Source organism: Podarcis melisellensis, assembly GCF_964234715.1.
Source record: "Podarcis melisellensis genome assembly, chromosome: 2".
In the NCBI taxonomy this organism is placed as follows: Eukaryota; Metazoa; Chordata; class Lepidosauria; order Squamata; family Lacertidae; genus Podarcis; species Podarcis melisellensis.
This window is the reverse complement of record NC_138529.1, coordinates 61,119,360-61,140,787: the sequence shown is the minus strand read 5'-3', so window position 1 is coordinate 61,140,787 and position 21,428 is coordinate 61,119,360. Positions and strand designations below refer to the sequence as shown.

The 21,428-nt window shown below is 40.2% G+C and overlaps 1 protein-coding gene across 1 annotated transcript in view; it reads right to left on the bottom strand.

The window, feature by feature from the left end:
* CDX1 (caudal type homeobox 1) overlaps positions 1-21,183 on the bottom strand; it is a 29,767-nt gene extending 8,584 nt beyond the window's left edge. Inside the window, exon 1 of the mRNA XM_081897059.1 lies at positions 20,603-21,183. Within this exon, the coding sequence (XP_081753185.1) occupies positions 20,603-21,035 (433 nt within the window). The 5' untranslated portion in view covers positions 21,036-21,183. The remainder of the gene's footprint in view (positions 1-20,602) is intronic.
* Between the last annotated feature and the right edge of the window lie 245 nt (positions 21,184-21,428).

Genomic DNA, 21,428 nt, shown 5'->3' with positions numbered 1-21,428 from the left:
ATATTTAAAATCAAGCTAAGCCATGCCCCATTATACATAGGCATTCACATCCCTTCTAAGGTTGACTGAAGAGTGTGAGCCTAGAATACACACACACCTTTTTTAAACAAAATATAATCTGCAATGGAAAAAATTAACATTTTTACATGCAGTTGTCGCAAATATATTGTTTATCTGAATGCAAACCCTCCCCATTTAGCCACTTCCTTCTTCCTCTGATGAGAAAGTGGTAAGACCCACTTCTAAAATCTAGCCAGAGACAATTTTGTCAGAAAATTCATATTTGAATAGGTTTTAGTTTTACTGATTCGAGCAGAACGTGAAACTTTGGGTGTCTTTAAAACTTGTTTGTTTGTTTGTTGTTTTTAAGAACCTGTTTTTAACCACTAGTTGCTATAGTTTCGTATTTTGCTTTCATAGATTTGTAAATATGTTTAAAGCACTGTGCCAAAAATATTTTTCCTTGCAAAAATATATATGTTTAATCATTTTTTATTCTGTAAAATTTTATCCATTCTTTCTGGTTTGGCCTGGTTTATAAAAGAAATGCACATTCCTCGTTAGCAATTTTTTGTTCTATTAAAATGTATTCATTCCTTTCTGTTTTGGCCTGGTTTAGAAAAGGAAATTAACAATCTAATAACTGGTGTTGTGGGATGCACACATTCAGCTAAGACTCAATAGTGAAATATATTGGAATATCTAAAATTGGGACAGTGATTGTGAATTGGCTCTTTTCTTGTTTAGTAATGTAATTAATTTTTTAGGAAACTCACCTAACCTTTGATATCTATGCTACTGAATTACTTCTACAGCTTTAGTTTTAGAGATAATGTGCTAATTTAAACATTATCAGTACAGTAGTACTATAACATAACAGTTTAAACAATATGTTAAAGGTAAGTAAACATTTATCAGTTTTAGAGTTAGACCCATAAGTAGTAGCAGTTGCCAGGGCATTACCACATTCACCTCTACATAGTTTCAGCCTTATTTCAAACATTGTGATATATTGAAATATCGCGATGTTTAGCTGGTGAAATATTGTGATGTTGAAAACCAGATATCGCCCAGCCCTAATCCCTAACTTCAAAGGCAGCTCTCCTGCTATCTTTGCTTTCCAATTAACTCCTATTCTTTATTCATTAAACCACTTTTTCTGATAGTAGGCATTGAGCCCAATTGTCCAATTTTTAATATTTGAAAACTTTATTGCCACCACCTGACTATCTTCTGATAAGAAGGGCTAACTTATTTTGAATTCCCGCCCCCATCCACAATCTTGTCACAATTATGGGAGGTAAATGACCTCCTTGATCAGCCCAAATAAACCTGTTAATGAGGCCAGAGGCAAGAAGTTCAAAATGGGGATCAAGGGGAGGCTAATGTCCGTATAGAGGGAAGGCATCGTTACTATTGTTAATGTGTAACCCTAATAGCGCTCAACTTAGCTATCATTAGATAAGGGAACTGCTTTAATATGCTACACGAACCATAAAAGGAATCACCTTTGAGTGTATGCACATGCATTCACGCACTGATACACATTCAGGTTTTTTACCTAAAACAATCAACACCTAAGTACTAATTTAGTCATGATCCAAGGATTTGTTCTGTTTCATTTGCTATTCTGCGGCCAGGATTTATCCCAATTAATCTGCATAACCTAATCTACTCTCTGCTGGCAAGATGTCCCCAAAGAAAACAAAAGGATTGCGTTAATGCCTGGAGCGGCACACCAGAGTGTAAACCAATTACAGTATATCAATATCTGAATAGATCATGGATGTAAAAAAGAAATGGATTTACACCTGTGTTCAGCCAAACATTAGGTCTTTTTTCACTCTGGTTAAATACACCCTCTTGTTAATGGTTTGCACACGTTTTCAACAGAATGCAAAACTGTTTACAAGGTTGCAGGTGTGTTCCCTGACGTCTCATTGCTCCCTCACTCCACTCCTGTCGTACTTATTGATTTGCAATATTTATGTACTCCCAAATAACAAAAGAGTATATTTAAACCATAAATGAAATTGATCAGTTGATGCAGAATGTGGATGAAGATTCACATCCTGGCTTACGTACAAATGATGCACATTCCACTGAAACTACTAACATCCACTTTCAGGTGAATATTTGGCATAGTGTTTAATGGTATGTCCATTTGGATTACCATCCAGGTGTGCATGCCCATCCACATCTACACTCTGTCCCTACCTGGTCATTCATGATGCATCACCAGAACTGCTAGACTGGGGCAAAAAGTCATGCTGCTCAATAGTTTTGGGCAATGAAGCTTCCAGCAAAGCATGGCAAGACAAGGGAGGGCAAGGCGGACATGTTCTCTCCCTGTGACTCTAAGCAGAAGTAGATGAGCTATCAATGGATCAGAACAGGCATGGAAAAGGGCACAAAGGAGCCGGAGGGTAAAGATTTTCCATGAACCAGTTTTGCGCCTTCTGAAATAGCAGTTTTCACACAGAAAACCATTGTGAAATTTTGCCCAAAGTGGGAAGATTAATGCGATTTGTTAAAGTATTTCAGGAATCTGTGATTTTGAGCAAATAGCAACTCGGGAGGGGGGGGGACCACAAAAGGAATGCACATCTAAGACCAATGGCACCTCTTCCCAATATGGCAGCAGCATACAACCAACATGAAATAAATACACGTGGGTGGTAGGATTCCAGGAGTTGCTTTAGGCATTATCAAGGGGTTGCATAAGTTCCTGTGACATTGTTCTCTTGGAACAGCACGTGCTCACCATACCCAAGAACTATTTTGGAATTCCTCTCAGTTTCAAGAATCGTTATCCATGGGGATGAGTCAGGCTGATAAGAAATCATTTTACTTCCAAATCTCTGTCAGTTCTGGGTAACTGGAGAAGCAACTACCTGGTTCACACAACATGCGAAACAACTTTAGCTTAATGAAATCGAGTGAGTGTACAAGCTTCCCAGGAGGAGATTACAACCACTTTACTCCTCCCTGGTCCATTTTGCTGCCGGGCTGCTCTAGGCCAAGCTAAGGTCTGGCTTAGCCTACGTTTGGCTTAGTGTGTCATCCAAAGCAGGCCAATGTCATGTGCATGCAAGCTCACAATCTCTGACAATAAAAAAGCTGCGTTTTCTTAAAGACACAAGCTAAAATGTACTTACCAAAAACATCTCCAAACTAATGCATCAGATTGGGTGGTTTACAGTTTGTTTCAGACAGATTTTCTCATCAAGTGAGAAAGTTCCTTTCCAAGCTGAGGTTGGTATTCAACTAAGTTTTTCTCGAAACAGACACACTGAAATTAACTTAGACCTGTTCATTAAATCCAACAGGTCTATTCTGAGTAAAACCTACCTGACTACCACCCTAAGTGTGTCAGAAACAAGAGATGAAATTTATAGGGACCACTATTCTTTTAGTCAAGTGGTGATGGGAAAGGAAATACAGTGGTACCTCGGGTTACATACGCTTCAGGTTACAGACTCCGCTAACGCAGAAATAGTACCTCGGGTTAAGAACTTTGCTTCAGGAAATCGGGCTCCAGCAGCGCAGCAGCAGGAAGCGCAGCTAAAGTGGTGCTTCAGTTTCAGGTTAAGAACAGACTTCTGGAACAAATTAAGTTCTTAACCCGAGGTGCCACTGTACCAGGGGTTTATCTAACCACAATATCCCAAATGCTAAATAATTTTAAAGAGCAGACTCCAAACAAATACAGTGATGCCCATTATATTATTGCAATCCTATACACAGTTCCCTGGGAATAAGTCACCTCAAATAAGCAAGCACAGATTCTCACTGTGGATAATATACATTTCTTGTTAAACTGTGCTCTGAGGTGTTACAGCAACAAAAAGGGAGGGGTGTGTGGAAAAAGTAATAAATAGATTTCATTTGGAGTTTAGAGAAAAATTTTAGCCATTCAGCAGAATATTCAACAGTGGGGCCCTAAAACAAGTGGATTGTGGCTTTGCAGTATAATTAGTAATTACCTGAGCACCTTTGTGTGAAAAGCCTTCCACATCTGCTCCCTGTGCTAGTACCTTTGAAACACAACGCCTCTCCAACCAAGACAAATGCTCCCTTATTTCGTAACCCACAGGATCAGCCATCTTCTCAGCTGTGAAACCTAAAATAGCAGTGAAGCTGCCTGCCATAATGAGCAAGGATAGCATACTTTCTAAACTGTGCCACAACAGGAACTAAAACTCTTGCTTCTGTGTGCCTGGTTACCTAGAAGACGACAGGAGTGTGCATGCAGATTATTCACCACAGAGGCGGAAAGATGCAGAATGTTTGAGTACATAACACTATTTAATCCAGCAAGCAGTGTATGGGGCGGGAAAGCACCATCATTTACGAAATAGTTGTTGTGGAGTAAAGGGATTCTTAAAAAAAAAAAAAAAGATTAGGCATCACCATAATAGGACCAAACTAGGCACAAAGTAGCAAATACATGTCTCTCAGCAAGCTTCAATTTTATTTTAATGCCGTCTCAGGGGCGCTGCATTTGATTGCTGTGCTGGAATGGGGGTGGCTGCTTAATCTTCTCTCAGTAGGACGTTTTCCTGATCAAAATGTCGCTCTCCCAAGTTGCCTTTCACCACACCACAGAGTTCTTGTTTTCCTGTTCTCTCCTTGATTCTTCCCATCCCCCTCAGATTTGGAGTGGAATTGGTTTTATCTCAGTTCAGGCTTGTGGATGCTGACTCACCAGGTGACTGACTATCTAGGTGTCCAGCATCTAGATTAGGCTGGATTATTTTAGGAGCCAGAGCTAATTTGGACAATAGCTTTCCCTTGCATAGCTACAGAAACACCTTAGGGACCAGATAATCTCCAAAACTGCCCACTCCCTTGTGGACCCACAGCTTTTAAGATCAGTCTCACAGGTCCTGCTCTCATGGCCATCTATACATCAGCTCAGGTGGGTGTATATAAGAGACTGGTTTTCCTGGAGGTGACATCAAAATTGTGGAGCGACTTCACAGTGAAGATCCACCAGGTTGACTCTCTGCCATTCATTAGACTAGTCTTCTCCAATGTGGTGCCATTCAGATGTTTTGAGCTACAGCTCCCATCATCCCAAGCTGCCACAGTGTTGCAGTCCAAAACATCTGAATGGCACCAGGTTGGTGAAGGCTGCTTTAAATGATCCGCTAACTTTTTAGTTTTGTACTGCTGCCTTTTAAGCTGTTTTCACCTTTGTCATTTTCACTCTGTGTAATAGATTTAGGCTGCAATCATAAGTCTCTAAAGTCTCTCTTCCCCCCCCCCCATCTCTGCTGCGCAAGGCCAGGGAAGAATCATAGAAGAACAGGATTGTGGAGTTTGAAGGGACCCCAGAGGGTCATTTAGCCCAACCCCCTGCAATGCAGAAATCTCAGCTAGTTAATACATGTCATCCAACCTCTGCTTTAAAACCTCCAAGGAAGGAGAAATCACAACCTCCCAAGGGAGTCCGCTCCACTGTCAAACTGTTCTTACTGACAAAAAGTTCTTCCTGGTGGTGGCAGGGGGCAGGTAGATTGCTGTGCCAGTGTGGAATGAAAACAGCAATCCTTTGCACACCTACTTGAAAGTAAGCCTTATTGTTTCCAAGGAAATATGCATCAAGCAATGCTAAAGAACAGAACTGTTCTTGTTAATATAATGATGCAAGTCATGAGATATTATATGTAAAAAGAGAATGAGATCTGCTTGCCTACAATTTAAAAGCTGGTTTTATTCCAGTAAAAATCCTTTTAGGGCTTTTATTTTTGGCAGATGTATCTTCCACCACTGGAGTCCCTTAATGTTCATTCAGATCTCTAATTTTAGTGCATTCAATGTACAATGAACATTAGATATACAGTCATACCTCGGGCTACAGATGCTTCAGGTTGTGCATTTTCAGTTTGTGCACTGTGCCAAACCCGGAAGTACCGGAATGGGTTACTTCGGGTTTCGGCGCTTGCACATGCACAGAAGCACTAAATCACGCTTTGCGCATGCGCAGAATCGTGACCCGCACGTGCGCAGACACAGTGCTGTGGGTTGCAAATGTGCCTCCCACACGGATCACATTCACAACCCAAGCATCCACTGTATCGGTTAAATATACAGGCATATTTAAAGGGAGGCTGCTATTCTCTGGATCTTCAAAGAAACCATACCTTAAGGACTGTATGTACCTTGGACAAAGGACTGGCTGCTCAACAAATCTCATATGAGGTCAGCAGCATGCTGTGGTTAATAATTTAAGAAAGACTTGTGTGTGTACGTGCATGGTTGTGTGTACATATAGCATGCCTCTATATGTATCTCTGCATGTAGAAAATAAGCTATCAGTTTCAGGTATTTGACAGTGATGTGTTCCATATTGAAAACAAACCCCAAAAGTTTTATCATGCTGAAAAATCCACAATGAACTCACACATAGGAATTACATGCAGAGATGAAAAGCCTTTCTGCTAAAGACTCCAGAAAGGCTCTAATGTGAAATCTGCAGCAGTAATTTCAGACTCAAACACACTCAACTCCTAGAATTTGAGTGAATTTTAATCTCCTTCCCATAACAGAAACAGTAGTATTTCTGAGAATATTTATTTAGATTCTAATCAACTGTTTTTCTGCAACTTGGAAACATCGGCTTGTCACTGCATTCAAATCCTCGTTTCACCATCCATTGCAACCACTGTGACAAAATAACAATAGCCAAGCTTGAATATCTAGCAACAAAATATTGGGACTCATTGTTTTAAAAAAGGTATTGAACCAGAGTGGAAATTATGCCACATTACTACTTATATGAAGGGCGAGTTTCAAAGCTCACATATAAAACACGGGCAATGAACTATTCATAGACTATTTATTTACAAAGGGGGGGTTGAAAATAAAATCACAAGGAAGTCTGTGAAAAATTGCAAAGAAGTGCAAGACTTTCACACATAGTTTGTGAACATCTGCAGAGGAAAAGAGCAACATTTAACAATGACTGTAGCTTTTAATAATAATAATAGGCCAAATAAAACAATATTCCAAACAACATTACTGTATAGACACAATCCAGCAAGTTAGTTGCAGTGGCAAGTCCAGTTAATTTCAGTAAAATGTTACTCAATACTGTTTTGCTGGAATGTGCAAAACAGTATCTCCTTTCTCTAGCCCCACAGTCTCAATATGAATCACCAGCAGCGTAGATCAGTTGTCAGTTGTCAGTGCCCAGAGCCTGTGGGCATGCACAGGGGTGGGAGACAGCCGCCCAGCCCTCAACACCAATGCTGCCGGAGCGACCCCAGCCCCACCAGGGCAAAGCAGGGCTGCGCTGAGCCACCTGCCTGCCTGGGCAGGGGGTAGAGATGTAAAATTTCTGGAAATTTTGAAGCCATGGGGGGAAATAGTTTTTTTCCGGGGGGAAAGGAAATTTTGGAAAAAAGTTCAGTGTGGAGTAGTTTTACAAATTGCGTGAAACACCGTCTATATAAAAGTATTATGCTTGCAATAAAACAGGTAATGACCCCCCTTTCCATCAAAAGCAACAAATAAAAAAGCAAGAGACTATCAACATAAATAATAATCAGATTTGCCCCTTAGCACCAAAAGCAAATAAAATTAAGGTCCGCCTCAATATTTAAGCTCCATAGAAGGTCTACCCTTTGAGTGGTGCTTAAAAAAAAAACAACCGACAGAGGATACAACATATACATGCAGTTTAATCTATCTCATTTTCTGAACTACTGCTATCATTTTCCATTTCTTCTTCCTCTTCCTCTTTTGTCATTTTTCTCATGGACTTCTAAAAAACAGCTTGGGGGGAAACCTGTCCCCCCCCAATTTTCCCGTGCCCCCCCAGGCCTTCCCATCTCTACTTGAGGACAGCCAGGGTAAAGCATAAGGCAAATTTTTTGCATGCCAGGCCCAGAAGGAACCAACATCCAGTTACTGAATAGTATGTTGCGCTAAGGCTCAAACTCTATTTGAAAGGAAAAGGAGAGAGAGAGAGAGAGAGAGAGAGAGAGAGAGAGAGAGAGAGAGAGATTTAAATTGAATTTGTTATTATATATTATAAACTGCATGACGGTAAGAGAGCTTCTAAACAGTTTACAAAAATATACAACAGGACATTAAAATGATTGATAAAACACAGTTAAAAGCAGGTATTTAAGAGTATTCAAAAGATGATTAAAGTCAGCAGTGGTTAAAAAGAAGTAAATCGCATGCAGCTTCTACGTGTTCAGATGGGCTGGTCCTAACGAAAATGTTTGAGCAGTTGCCGGAAAGAGTACAGTGAGAGCACCTGCCTGGTGTCAGTTGGCTGGGAGCTCTAAAGTGTGGGTGCTGGAATATTCAAACTATATCAAACTATTTTTTTCAATTTTTCTGGGGGGAAAAACCTTGTTTTTTACCCCAATTTTTCCAGTGTTTCTCCAGGCCTTCTCATCTCTAGGCAGGGGGGAGCCCAGTCTGTGGTTGGAGAGGAGCACTGGGCTGGGCTGGGCTGGGCTGCACTGGGGGTGCCTACATGGGGGCACTTGGTTTTTGCCCCCTCAAATATTGTGCTCCCAAGGCCACAGCCCCCTGGTACCCCCCACACTACGCCCCTGTAAATCACTATTAGTGATTTGTTTAAAAACTAATGATCTTCGTCATTACATATAGTTTAGGTGTGAGTTCTACTGCGTGCGTAAAAAAAAAAATCAGGAGTGGTTGCAGTTTCAAAATGTTTATGGATGCAGTGTTACTCTTGAAGTCTCATGTGATCTTTGTCCCATTTGTGCTAAAGTTTGCTGCTATTCTAATTTTTGGCCGGTCACCTATACCTTGGCAAACTATTGTAGTCCACTCTACACATGCTGTCTTTAAAGAAGCTGTAGCTTGTGTAGAATACGGTAGCTTGCTTAAAAATAAGATCACGTACTGCCATTGTCCCATTGCTTTTTGGCATCAAGCGAGGTTTTTATTTATTTATTTAAAAAGGCATCTCCTGGCTGCTGAGTCTTTTTAGAATTATTGCTGGTGAGCGGATAGTAAAAAAATTGCTGACATTCAGCATCAACTATTTTTATTCTTATTTCATTAAGTGTTTTCATAATTTGATAAAGTTGCAGTTATGTTTGATGCTCTTAGATTTTTGTTAATTGTGAAAGGTGCTGTTCCTCTTAGCGGTACGTGGTCTTAAAATGCTACAAACAAGCAAATTAAAGCTGGCCCAATCCCTAACGCTGCTAATTATGCATAAAGTACGTGTGCCTATATATCTGTTTAGTTTCAAGCAAAAGGTGTTTGAGCTGGCTTAGATGAAATTGCTCCTGCTTAAATAATTGGTAGGCTCAATATCACAAGCTGGAAATGTGTGCTTGGTTATAAGCAAACAAAATGACCTAAATCCCTATCCAACTAAACACTAAACAAGTGGATATAAATTCCACTAAAATCAATAGATCTAAGTCCTGTTGATCAGGGTTTTAGAAGCTTTTAATAATTTCATTCATGATATCTTGAACACTAAATCATATCATCTAAAGGTCCCTTTTTCTCCCAGGTTCTCCAAGATTTAATAACACCACTACGTTATTTTCCAGCAGCTCTCAGGATACATCCCAGTAGCGATTTAGTCAATAAGGAGCTGAGAAGAAGCCTTTAATATAGCCATCTAGCATTATGATTTATAACATGCATAATTAAACTGTTGATATTTTTAAGGCAAATGCATACTCCAGTTGCAGCATGATGCCAGCCATTAATCAATGCAAACTGATTGTTTGATTCGTATCATTTCATTTAAGAGTTTTATTTGCCCTCTATGTTAATCTTATTCCTGAGCGAGTTACTCCTTTGTTTATTAAAAATGCTTTAAAATGATTACAGATTTTAAATAATATAATGTACATAGGACAGCATCTGTATATGAAGTGCCTTACTTGCACTGGCCAAAATGAAATGAAAGGGTTTGCACTTTCAGAAGAATTAGATTATTCCAATCTATGTGCGTTAACAGTTTTTCTATATGTGTACAAGTATTTTCTCATTATGATTCAATTATATCATTTCTACATCCGATGCTTTCAATAGTTAAGAGATCATCGGGCTGTTTTACTATAATTGCCTCACAACCAGGGCTTTTTTTTCAACCGGAGCTCACCTGAGCGCTCAGTTCTGGCACCTCTCATGACCATTCTAAGAGAAGGAGGGAGAAGTTCATGGTGAGCTCTGGCACCTCTTTTTCTAGAAAAATAGCATGGCTCACAACCTCATATACCAAGAATATAACCAATTAAGCTTCACTTTTTATTATTCTTTCCCCTTTTCTCTTAATTAGTGATCTTGTATTTTTATGTGTTCTTCCCTTTTGTTGCTGATATTTTCAATTTCTATTTCGAAATGAAATTTCATGGTGTGACACTTGACTAAGCCATACTCACAGTAGACCCACTGAAATCAATTCTTACTTAAACCCAATGAGTTTACTTTGAGTAGCGTTGGATACCACCCTATGTTTCTAAAAAAGAATTGCACATCTTTTGGATGTTACAAACGTCTGGCACCATATGTATATACAATAAATTCTACCTAGGTGCCTAGTTCTAAGACATTTATTCTGATTTGATATTAAATTAATTTGTATTAGTGAGAATCACATAAGTAACAACTTAAGGGGAGTGGGGGTTTATGACAAGTGCTACCAATCTCAGAACTGCTCAATAATATTTAGAGCATTGCTTTATTAACTAAGTGTATTTTAATGAAGTTATTTTGGGCAATAAAACACTGTTCATTGAAAAATGTTTTGTATTTATGACAGGGTGGATTGATTTAAATCAAATCAATTTTTAAAACTATTTAAATCACTAGTCAGTAAGTCTTGATTTAAATGATTTTTTTTAATAGAAAGACTAATTCTTGCTGGTATAATCTTAATATTTACAACCAGATGAAGGTTACATTTTTGGAATAATAAATTTTCAGAGTAGTTTTTACAGTTATATCAAAAATTACTGATTTGGTTATACTATTAGGAATACATTGACAGATAATTATGAAATTATTGTGAGGTTTAATAAGTTAACTGTTTATATTTGGACAACTTTTCTGCTGTACTTTATTAGAAGGAGAAAAATAATCATTTCCTTAATAACAATTTAAACAATTTATTTAACTAAAACAATAATATTATAGCATATGTATTCATGTTTGTTAACTGATGTGGTTAAACGATTAAAAAAAAATTTAGACTGAGTTTTAGCACACATGAAAAACTTAAAACAAATCCTTATTTCCTGATGAATAGCCTTTGGACTATAATGTAACTTAAATAGAAAACTATATTTAGAAAGATTTTTCCTCCAAAAGCATTTTATTTAAAAAATCCAATTTAAATTTTAAAAATCTAATTTAATTTTTTTTAAATCCATTTTTTTGAAAATAATTGCTTTTTATTCACCCTGATTTATGATACTTTATATAAAACCATTTTCATAATAATATACAAGTATATATTTTCCTTTCAGTGTTATAACTGAAATGTGTATGAATTCTTTGGTAGTTTATTATGTTGTTTAAAAAATATTTTGTTTATTTGTATTTAAGGAGAGAATAAGTTTCTCATAATCCAATCCAACCAGATCATTTAACTTATTTAGAAATGTTTTTGAGATTTTATTTTATCTTAATACAACTCTGTTGTGTAACATTTTAAGTAAAATCTAGTTACAATGTTTTTGTTTCCCACCATCACAAAATAAGACACCTTCTTTGCTGCCCCAGGACCTCAAAATACCAACTGGCTCCAGTTTTGATAAAGTGAAGGTGATACCAAGCCTTTGATGAGTTCTAAGCAGAACTAGATTGTAATCCTTTCCTGGTTAAAAAAGGCTCTCAAGTTAACCACACAGATAACAAATGTGTGATTCTTTCAGTACCAGTTCTCTTATGTTTTCTATTCTACAGACCCTTTGGGAAGTAAACAAATCAAAAAGATGAAAGTTCGAGGCCCTTAAAGTGTTACCATGAATCGACATAACCAATCAGAAAACTAGCAAAAAGACCTCTCTATTAAGCTACCATTCTCTAAATGGTTTATTAAAGTCTAAGGCATTATAAAAACATTAAGGCATTATAATCTAAGGCATTATAAAAACATTAAACATGTCATCTAATGGCCGTATTTTATTACTATACTGTATTCTGCAATGCTGTGGCTGTTACAAGCATATATCAAAAGCCCATTAGATGTTGCACAGAACAAAAATAGCGGAAACCTAGTGTCATTCTGGGTCTACAAACTATCAAAAACACGGACAAATTAAAACTCTACCTCGTGAAACTTAGTAAATGCAGCCCAAACACTGGGAAAATCATTCTGGAAAAGGATCAGGGTTTTGGGGCATAATGGTCTCACAAAACTGGGTCCTACTGCTCCTTTAAAGAAGGTGTATCATTCACCTGTCCCATGCACCTGATTATGAATAAGGTCACACAAATATTTCATTTCTCAGTCGTGCACCTACATTACTTTCCCATTGGTTGCAATTCATTCTGTGCAAACTAGTCATATGTTACAGTTGCCTAAAGTCACCACTAATACATGAAAAGTATTTGTGCAAACAAGCCATGCAAGTCAATGGTTGTGTTTGGTTATCATGATAAACACAGAGTATTGGTTATTAAACTGGCTTGTTTTAACAGCCATGGGTTCAAAGCCGTGTCCTAAACCTGGCTAATCTAAAACCAAAGCAGAAGTTTCTGATCTCCTAGTGGAGTGGGGAAGCTCTTGTGGTGTGTGTGTGTGTGTGTGTGTGTGTGTGTGTGTGTGTGTGTGTAGGTTATTCTCATAACTGTAAACCATGAATTAACATTATGTCAGAATGCAAATAATATCCAGCAGAAATGAAGTTCAACAACCCAGTGCAGATAGTATGAGGGAAAGGAATACTTCATCTAATACAATGCATTTCTGACTCTTTATTCATCACACAATTTACACGCATTAGCATTTCCATAATTTGTCCACGCTTCTCATATAACTGGCTGCCATGGTAGGGCATTCACATTATTGTGAGGCAGAGAGAAAATAGGCAAATAAATCAACTACAGTGACTATGGTAGGGAACACAGGGTCCAGCTCAATTCAGAAGCCTGATAATGTGCATGTTTATTGTTTTTAAAATATTGTACACCCTTCTTCCCTAAGAGCCGTGTACATTAAAAACAATGTGAAATAAAGACAAGTTATAGAAAACAGTAAAACTCACAGCAGCTCCCCAAAATTAAGAGGTCTCAAAACCTTTATTAAAATGAAATGTTTTAACTGTTCTATTGAACACAAGCAGTGAAGGAACCATAGAGAGGAATGGGTTAGTGCCTTTGGCTGTTAACCAGAAGGTTGGTGGTTTGTGCCCACCAAGGGATGGCTGTGGGAGGAATTTCTGCATCGCAGAGGGTTAGACTAGATGACCCTTGGGGTCTCTTCCAACTCTACAATTCTAGGATTCTATCTCATGAAGAAGAGTGTTTCAGAGGGCAGGAACCACCACAGAAAATGCCCTTTTGTGCATTGTCATGTGGGGTGTCGCAAAAAATATTTTTGGATGGATTTAGACACAGAATCTGGCTTTTCTGACCCAATCAAGTATTGGATCACCTCTTGAATAGAAAGGTTTATGTCAGAACCTCTCATGCAGTTTTGTGTTTTTTAAAAAACCTGGATAATTATTTGCAAAATTGTACATCAATTATACGTATATGTATATCTAGTATATAAAAGAAGCACCATTTTGTCCTATATAAGTACAGTATTAAAACACAAGTATTATTCCGTTATATGCATTGCTGCATGTATCTCTTTTATGTGAGCACTACCATAAGAAACCTGCATATAAAATGCTAGAATGTTTCTATTTTTAGCAGGGCTGGTTTTTTTAAAAAAACTTGCTTGTCACTGAGATCAAGGAGCAAGGCAGGAATTAAGGGGGGAAATAATCTATCTGGATAAGGTCGACATAAAGATTTTCAGAAAATTCCATCCCTAATTGTTGTCTTAGGAATAGCTGAAGGGACAGTGAGAAAGGCATATGTGGAAGGTCTCGATTCTCAGCAGGATTGTATGGAAGAAGATGGTATTTCAGATAACCTTGTCCCTAGGGCTTTATTGGTCAACCAGAACTCTGACTTGTGCTGGGAGACAAATGGGCAGCCAATGCAGAATGCAGTTGGGTAACATATAAGCACTATATCTCACCTGCATAAGAAACCTGCTGGCAGCATTCTGATCCAACTGTTCAGAATGTTCTGAATGGTCTTCATGTTAAAATAATCAAGACAAGATGATGTGGATCATCACAGCCAAATTTTAATTTTTCAAAAAAGTATGTGGATGGCGCAGAAATCTTATTCATGGAAAGATGGTTCTAGCCATGTCCAAGATTTGAAAAACCAGGTCTAAGACTCAGTCCAAAATTACCCCAAATAGCATGCCCCTTCAATGCCAATGAACCTCCAAACCAAGATCCTGCCTACTGATCAAAAGAACTAGCTTTGGTTTCTGTTTGTTAGCCCTTATCCAGCCCATCATGGACATCAAACACTGGATTGCCTCTTTGCAATCTTAGATTTCATATTATTCATTGTTGTTGCTTGGGAAGATTGGCTTGAGAATGTGTAGATAACTAAATCTCAGAGCAGGAGAGGCCTTGGTAGAATTCACTCCTTTCCCCTCACTGCCACTCAGAGAAGCAGAATAAGTAGAGATCATTTTTTATAGTTAATGCAGGCTACATAAACTGGGTTGGTTTTTTCCTTGGTGCACCAGGATTTGGCTCTATTTTAAGTACAGTCTGCCAGGGCAGCCAGACAGTAAGTTTATAATATGACAAAATTTCAGTCTTCTCTTACAGGTCCCCATTTCAGCAGTGACTCATGCAGTGGTGGCCTTTCATACTGCAGTACTCTCCAGAGGCACTTCCAATGTACATGTTCTAAAAATACTGCTAGAAAATGACCAAATATTTGACACCCCCTTTTTTATATTTGGGTCTGAGATGCATGAATGACAGATTCCCAAACCTGTGTGTCTGACCACCCACTCACACAAATGGCAGCTGCTGTGATTTTCTTGTAGTTTCCCTATCTGTGCTTTAGTTCAACTCTCATATGCAAATTCTAAATCAGCACTGGTTCAGTCCAAGGTGAGATGTCTTCCAAAATTTTGTGATGCATTAATTCACCGAACAAAACCAAAATAGACATCTGCAGATGAACAGTTTTTCCTGGAATCTGTAAAGTACAGGAGAATTGACACATTGTTAAGATTTCTTGCAGGGAAATAGCCCAGGATCGACTCTCCAGAAGGGGAATTCCTAAGGGGAATATTGACTGTTCCGAGACCTTCCCAGCCAGCCCACTTCATTGTACTTTTCTTTAGCAACCTATTTAAGGAAACCAGGAGTCTCTGAATATCATTGTATTGTAACAGCCTGCTCAACTCCTAAATGATTCAACATCTACTTTGGTGCAGACATGCTTGTAATTGCCATCACAATACCACAAAACAGTACGTACGCATTATCTCTCACTAGAAGGCTATAGAGGGGTAAGTAAAACAGTATGGGGACATACACCACAGTGGCGTAGCATGGGGGGTGCAGGGAGGGCCAGCCGCAGCGGGCGCAACATCTGGGGGTTAGGGTTAGGGGGCGCAAATCCACAGGTTAGGGGGCACAAATTACTTGCCTTGCCCTGGGTGCTGACAACCCACGCTACGCCACTGATACACCATTCCTGGAAAACATAGCCTTGTCAGAGGGCAGAAAAGTAGTCACTATTGTTGCGGATGAATCCATGAATCATGGCCCAAGGTGGTGATGGTGTTTAAAGTCATTGTGCTTGCTTCAGATGTTGCAGAGGAGGTGCATCTTCATATGACCAGAGCAGGTTTTCATTTCCCACTCACCCATTCATTCATTCCATTCAAAAATCATGACGTTTGATGGCATGATTGTGACTTGGGCCACTGTATGTCCAAGTGAAGGCAATTTTGTGATCGGCAAAATCATTCTTTACAAGGAATAAAGATGGTGAACTAAAACCAAAACAAAACCCACTGCTTTGTTTTACAGTATTTTTAAATAACAAGTTTGATATTTAAAAGTCTTGCTGATTTCAAGGAAACGTTAAACTCCTGCTTAAATCTCTCTCGCTGAAATCAAGTCTGGCAAGGTTGGGCCTATGGTATATAAAACGTGGTTCAAACCCGAATTGAGCGACACATGAAGGATTTTCAATGCCAAATTACCAGCTGAAGCGGAGATTCTGAAAAACAAGCTTTCAACCTATTATGCCAGCGCCTCTTTGTGAGATAGATGCTTAAGTATTGCATCAGGCCGCTTGGCTTAAATGAAGAGACACCAGTACAACTCGCCGCTCGCATTCAGCCGAAGAAAGGAAAGCGGCGCGGGCGAAGACAGGCCTCTCCTCGGTGCGAGTCTGGCCCTTCTGCGCGGGAGCGAGCGGAGGCCTGTTGCACGCCAGCGGCGGGCTTGTTTGCCCGGCCCGAAGTGGAGCCGGGCAGGAAGCAGAAAGTGCCTGCAGATGCTGCCCCCACTTCAAAGGGCGCCAGGAGCCCCCGCTTCCCAGCCCCCGAAGCTGAGGACAATGGAAGCCGCTGGGCGCCCCGCTGCACGCAGGGCCGCTGCCTATCTGCATGACAAAGGGGGCACGCTTGTAAATTTGCCCTGGGCTTGAGGGAGGCGCTCGCAGGCCCTTTCATGAACCAGCTCCTGGTCTCGGCCGCCTTTGAACTGGGCAGCGCCGCGGGGTCTTTCCCCGACATGTTCATTTGCGTTTCCCTGGGGAGAGACTTCCACTTTCCCACCCGGCAGCAAGCCCAGCCCTTTCAAATCCCGACCCCGCGCAGGGTTCAAGAGTTCAGCGCCATCACGAAGCCGGCTGCTGGAGAGCTCCCGGGTGGGCGCGAACACGCGAGGGGGACGAAAAGCTCCTGTCGAGGGGAGGCCCGGCTTCCCGGCAAGGCAATATAGGCAACGAGGGGGAATTATGGACTTGGCGGGAAAGTTCGCTCGCGCCCTTTTCCCCTCATAGAAACGCAGGGAAGAGATTTAAAAATCCATTCGTTTCAGCGGCTCTACTCGGAGTATGGCTAACGCTGGATGAGAACCAAAGTCCATCCGTCACGTTCCAGCGTTGGGTTAGCACTTGGACGGCCAGGGTCCGGATCCTTGCTCAGCCGTGAAACTTACTGGGTGGCACTCAGCCTAACTTACCTCGCAGGGTGTAGCGAGGATGAAACTGGATGGAAGAGAACCAGCCAAGTATGTCACCTTGAGCTTCTTGGAGAAAGGTGGCATATATAAATGACACACATACATACATACATACATACATACATGCATGTGGTGCATTGCTTGACCACGCCACATACATAATTCCCACCTGTAAAAAAAAAAGTACCCCAGAATTTATAATTTTACATCCCATTTTTTCGCTGTGAGTCAAGTTGGATTTGTGACATTTTGAAACACCAAATCATGTTTTTGAAAGGAAACTGAGACACAAGCATGCAGTGAGCAGAATGTCAGATTTGGACAGCGGAGATCAAATACCCAGCCATGAGGTTTGCTCTGGGACCTACCACACACAGCTGCTGGTGAGGATAGTTAAATTATTATGTAATCTATTGTCAACAGGTATCTATATTCTTGTCCGTTCCCCACCTTTTTTCACTTTTAATTCCTTTTCACACTGAATGCAAGTTTGCATTTAATTGTACATTTTGTAATTCTGCAGAAGTTCTATTTATTTTGATAAATTACACAGTTACAAATCTTTGTTTGCCCAATCATCAGCAGAAAGGTTAAAACGATAGGCTACTCCTATTATAGCTGTCATGTGGACATAAAACACTATAAAGAGATGACCTGTCCTCCACCCCACCCACACAAGTACGGCCTCTATAAAACTACATACTATGTGAAATCAGTTCATTTGATTGCAAACCATGCTTCACGTTTCTTTAAAAATACTCCCAGTGTAACTCTATTTGATCTTGACTACTCACATAAGTCCAATTTAGTTCAATAGAGCTTATTTCTAGGTAAGTGATGAAGAGTTGCTGCTTTAACAGCATTAGAAGAACACTTTGCACATGATGAAATGCATTCTGGTCTGTGAAAGCTTTATGTCACAATAAATGTGTTAGTTATACCCAATTTATTGTCACATAAGCAGTCACACTTCAAAAAGAGCCACTGAACTCTTTGTTATTTTAACTTCTTATGGTGATATTAAGTAGCTGATTCTTGTACAACACCTATTTTTCACAGAAAACCACATAGTTCTACCCACAATCCTACCCTACCCTACAGATCCATCATTCTCACATACTCTTGCCTTAATTAAGAACATATAAATAACACTCAGTGGTTTCATACTTGCACTCACTAAAATGGATTAGAGTACAAACACAAGAATTGAAAGGTGGGAATCTACCTTTTAACCACACTGATTATGAATAAAACAATATGATTACAGACAGTATTAAAGAGTAACTAATCTGTGTTAAGTGATCTTGACTATGTGCAGATGCCTATGTATGCACTCACCACACACACAGAATCTCCACAAAAACAAAGCATATCTCAGATCCAGTGGAACTCTCTTTTCATATATAGGTGTAAGCCATCCTTGCAAAACATCGAATTCTTCCATACAATCATACAAAAATATCTTTTCATTCTTCTTTGCATACTAAACCATCACATAAAGCAAATCCATCACCCAGTTTAGTAGTTCCATATTATTTGTCAACAGATCAGCCCAAACCCAAATGAGTGATCTGACAGTTTCTCATTTAAAGAAGAGATGGTGGTCATCAAGACTGTGGCCATGCCCATGTCCTATAATGATCCAAAATTTGATTAGACACCATGTGGAATATTGATTTTTCTGGACAAATACATGAGCGCATCTTTGAGGCTGTGCTTAAGCAGAGCCACTTTGCATCTTATGTGAAACAGTTGTTTATATTTTAAAAGGTATATGTAGCAGAAAATGGGAACATGGACACTTTTTTGTCAGTGTACACAGACCGCAATTCAAGATAAACTTATTAGAAGTGAGTGTTATTGAACATAGTGGAACATTCTTATAATACTGCATTGCTAGCAAGTATATACTAAAAACAAAGTGTGATGTGCCCCACAAACAAGAGAGCTCATAAGCACAGCAGCTCCTGCAAATGGGGCATACTTTCCCCAAGATGCCACCTTTATTATTTCTTATTTTAAAACAGAAACACATAAGATGACCCTTGAAATGTAAAATAATGTTGACAAAGTAAGAAGATTGCCCACCCCCTTGCTAGTTTAATAATAAATGGGTAACTAACACATCCAAATACGTATATTCCCCACAACTGGACCTTTTTCAAAGGGTCTACCAAATTAAAACAAAAATTATTTCCAGGTTACCAAAATATTTGCAATCAAAATATTTGCAATCAACATATTGCAATTTCCAGGTTACCAAACTATTTGCAATCAACATAGATTGCTTTATCCACCAGAGTTGTCTCTCAGCATAATATTTACCTGCAGAGGCTGTCAGTAATCTAGACTGAGAAAATGTCAGTTTACTACAGGCTTACTAGATGAGAGAAAAATTAACTTGTGACTCAGTGCTAGAATCTGAGTGAAGTGTTTGACAATGATACTGAAAAAGTCGACGGTTAAAGGTAGCTATTTGAAAGTTCTAGCCATCCATTTTATAGCAAACACATACATACATAGCCATCAGCCCAAACCATAAACTACATGTTATTAATGTTACATACTATCTTCATCCTATCTTATGTTCTTAGAAATGCTCCATTGCACCCACTCCTCAGACCTATAACCTTTATAATTTTGGCTATAACGTTTACAGAAAAAGAAGTCATACTTCCAGGTAAATCTCTTTAGTCATAATCAATGTGATTAACATATAGTATGGATCATACACACACTAGCTAAGATCCACATTTAAGCGCCCTTAACTCTGTGCTGAGTTGTGACCATTGTCTTGGAAATATGAAGCAAACTCGTATTGAGGCCATTTGTCCATCTGCCCCAGGATTGCCTACTCTGACTGGCAGAGGCTCCCACTAGGTGCCACTTCTTTTGGCCAGAGATGCTAGGGATTGAACCTGGCACCTTTTGCATGCAAAGCACCAAGTTATAGACTCTCTCACCAATCACACCTCACTGACGGACAAATCTACATGTACAGTATGAAGGTTACGCATGCCAACCGCATATACTCTGCAGGTTTAACTGCTAAGCGTAAAAGTCTGAAATGGCCCTGGGTTTGCAGCCAACCTCTCAAGCACCCTTTCATGTTAAAATGCCGCTTGACCACAAACTCTTGTGTCTACAAGTTGATGGGCGAAAGATAATGAAGAGTAAACCTTATAAAGTTGACAGCTCAGTCCTACTAACCAGCGACGGAAACTAGTGTGGGGCTTGCTGAGCGAAAAAAGGAAAGGCAAAGAAACAGCAGAAGTTGGTCTCCTGCGTGACCTAAGCGAGCCCTCTCCCCAAGAGCAAGGAGGAGGACAGAAACGGAGACGGTTCCTTACCATTGCCGCTGTTGGTGGGGACGGGGCGCCTCATCCACTCATAAGGCGTGCGCCTTTGCGCATTTGGCGAGAGCTGGGGCAGCGAGCTGCTCATAGGCGGAGGCAGCAGTCCAGAGCCCGGTGGCTGAATTGGATTGAATTCAGGGGGGCTGTATCCGAGCTGCCCCGGGTTGGCGACAGAAGAAGGGGCTCCTGCCCCATAGGAGTGCCAGTCCTCTTTGGTGGGGGTGTAGGGAGAGCCCCAGGCGCCCGCGGGTTGCCCATGGTGAGGATCGCTGTTAATCCCTGGCACGTGGTGGTAGCTGGCAAACTCCGAGTACTGAGGGGGCACCGGCACGTAATTCTGAGGGCTGAGGTTCAGGCTGGGGTGCCTGACCGGGTTGGGGTACATGTTGGTGGCGTCCTTATCCAACAGGTATCCCACATACATCATCCCCAAGTGGCCCTGCGCGCATAATGTGTGCGCCCTGTGCCACAGCCGCCTCTTCCCAGGCCTGCCCTTGCCGATCACACGCAGCTTCTTCCTGATTAGCTGCTCACCTGAACTTCTTGGTCAGTGGTGTGGTTTGGTTTTTTTTTTCTTTTCCTCCCTTCACTTCCCCACTTTGCAAAGGCACCTCCCTGAGGAAAGGCTTTTTATTGGGCCAAGCTCCCGGAGCATTTGCATTGAAAGGCAGGTTTGCATTTCAAAGTGCAGGAATCAAAGGGAAGCCACTGGGTACAAATTACTCAGCAGATAGAAATGACGGGGTGGGGGAGAGGAAAGGCCCCGACAGAGGAGGTTATGCTTAGATGGTAAGGAAGGCCTAAGAAGTTCCCAGAGAAT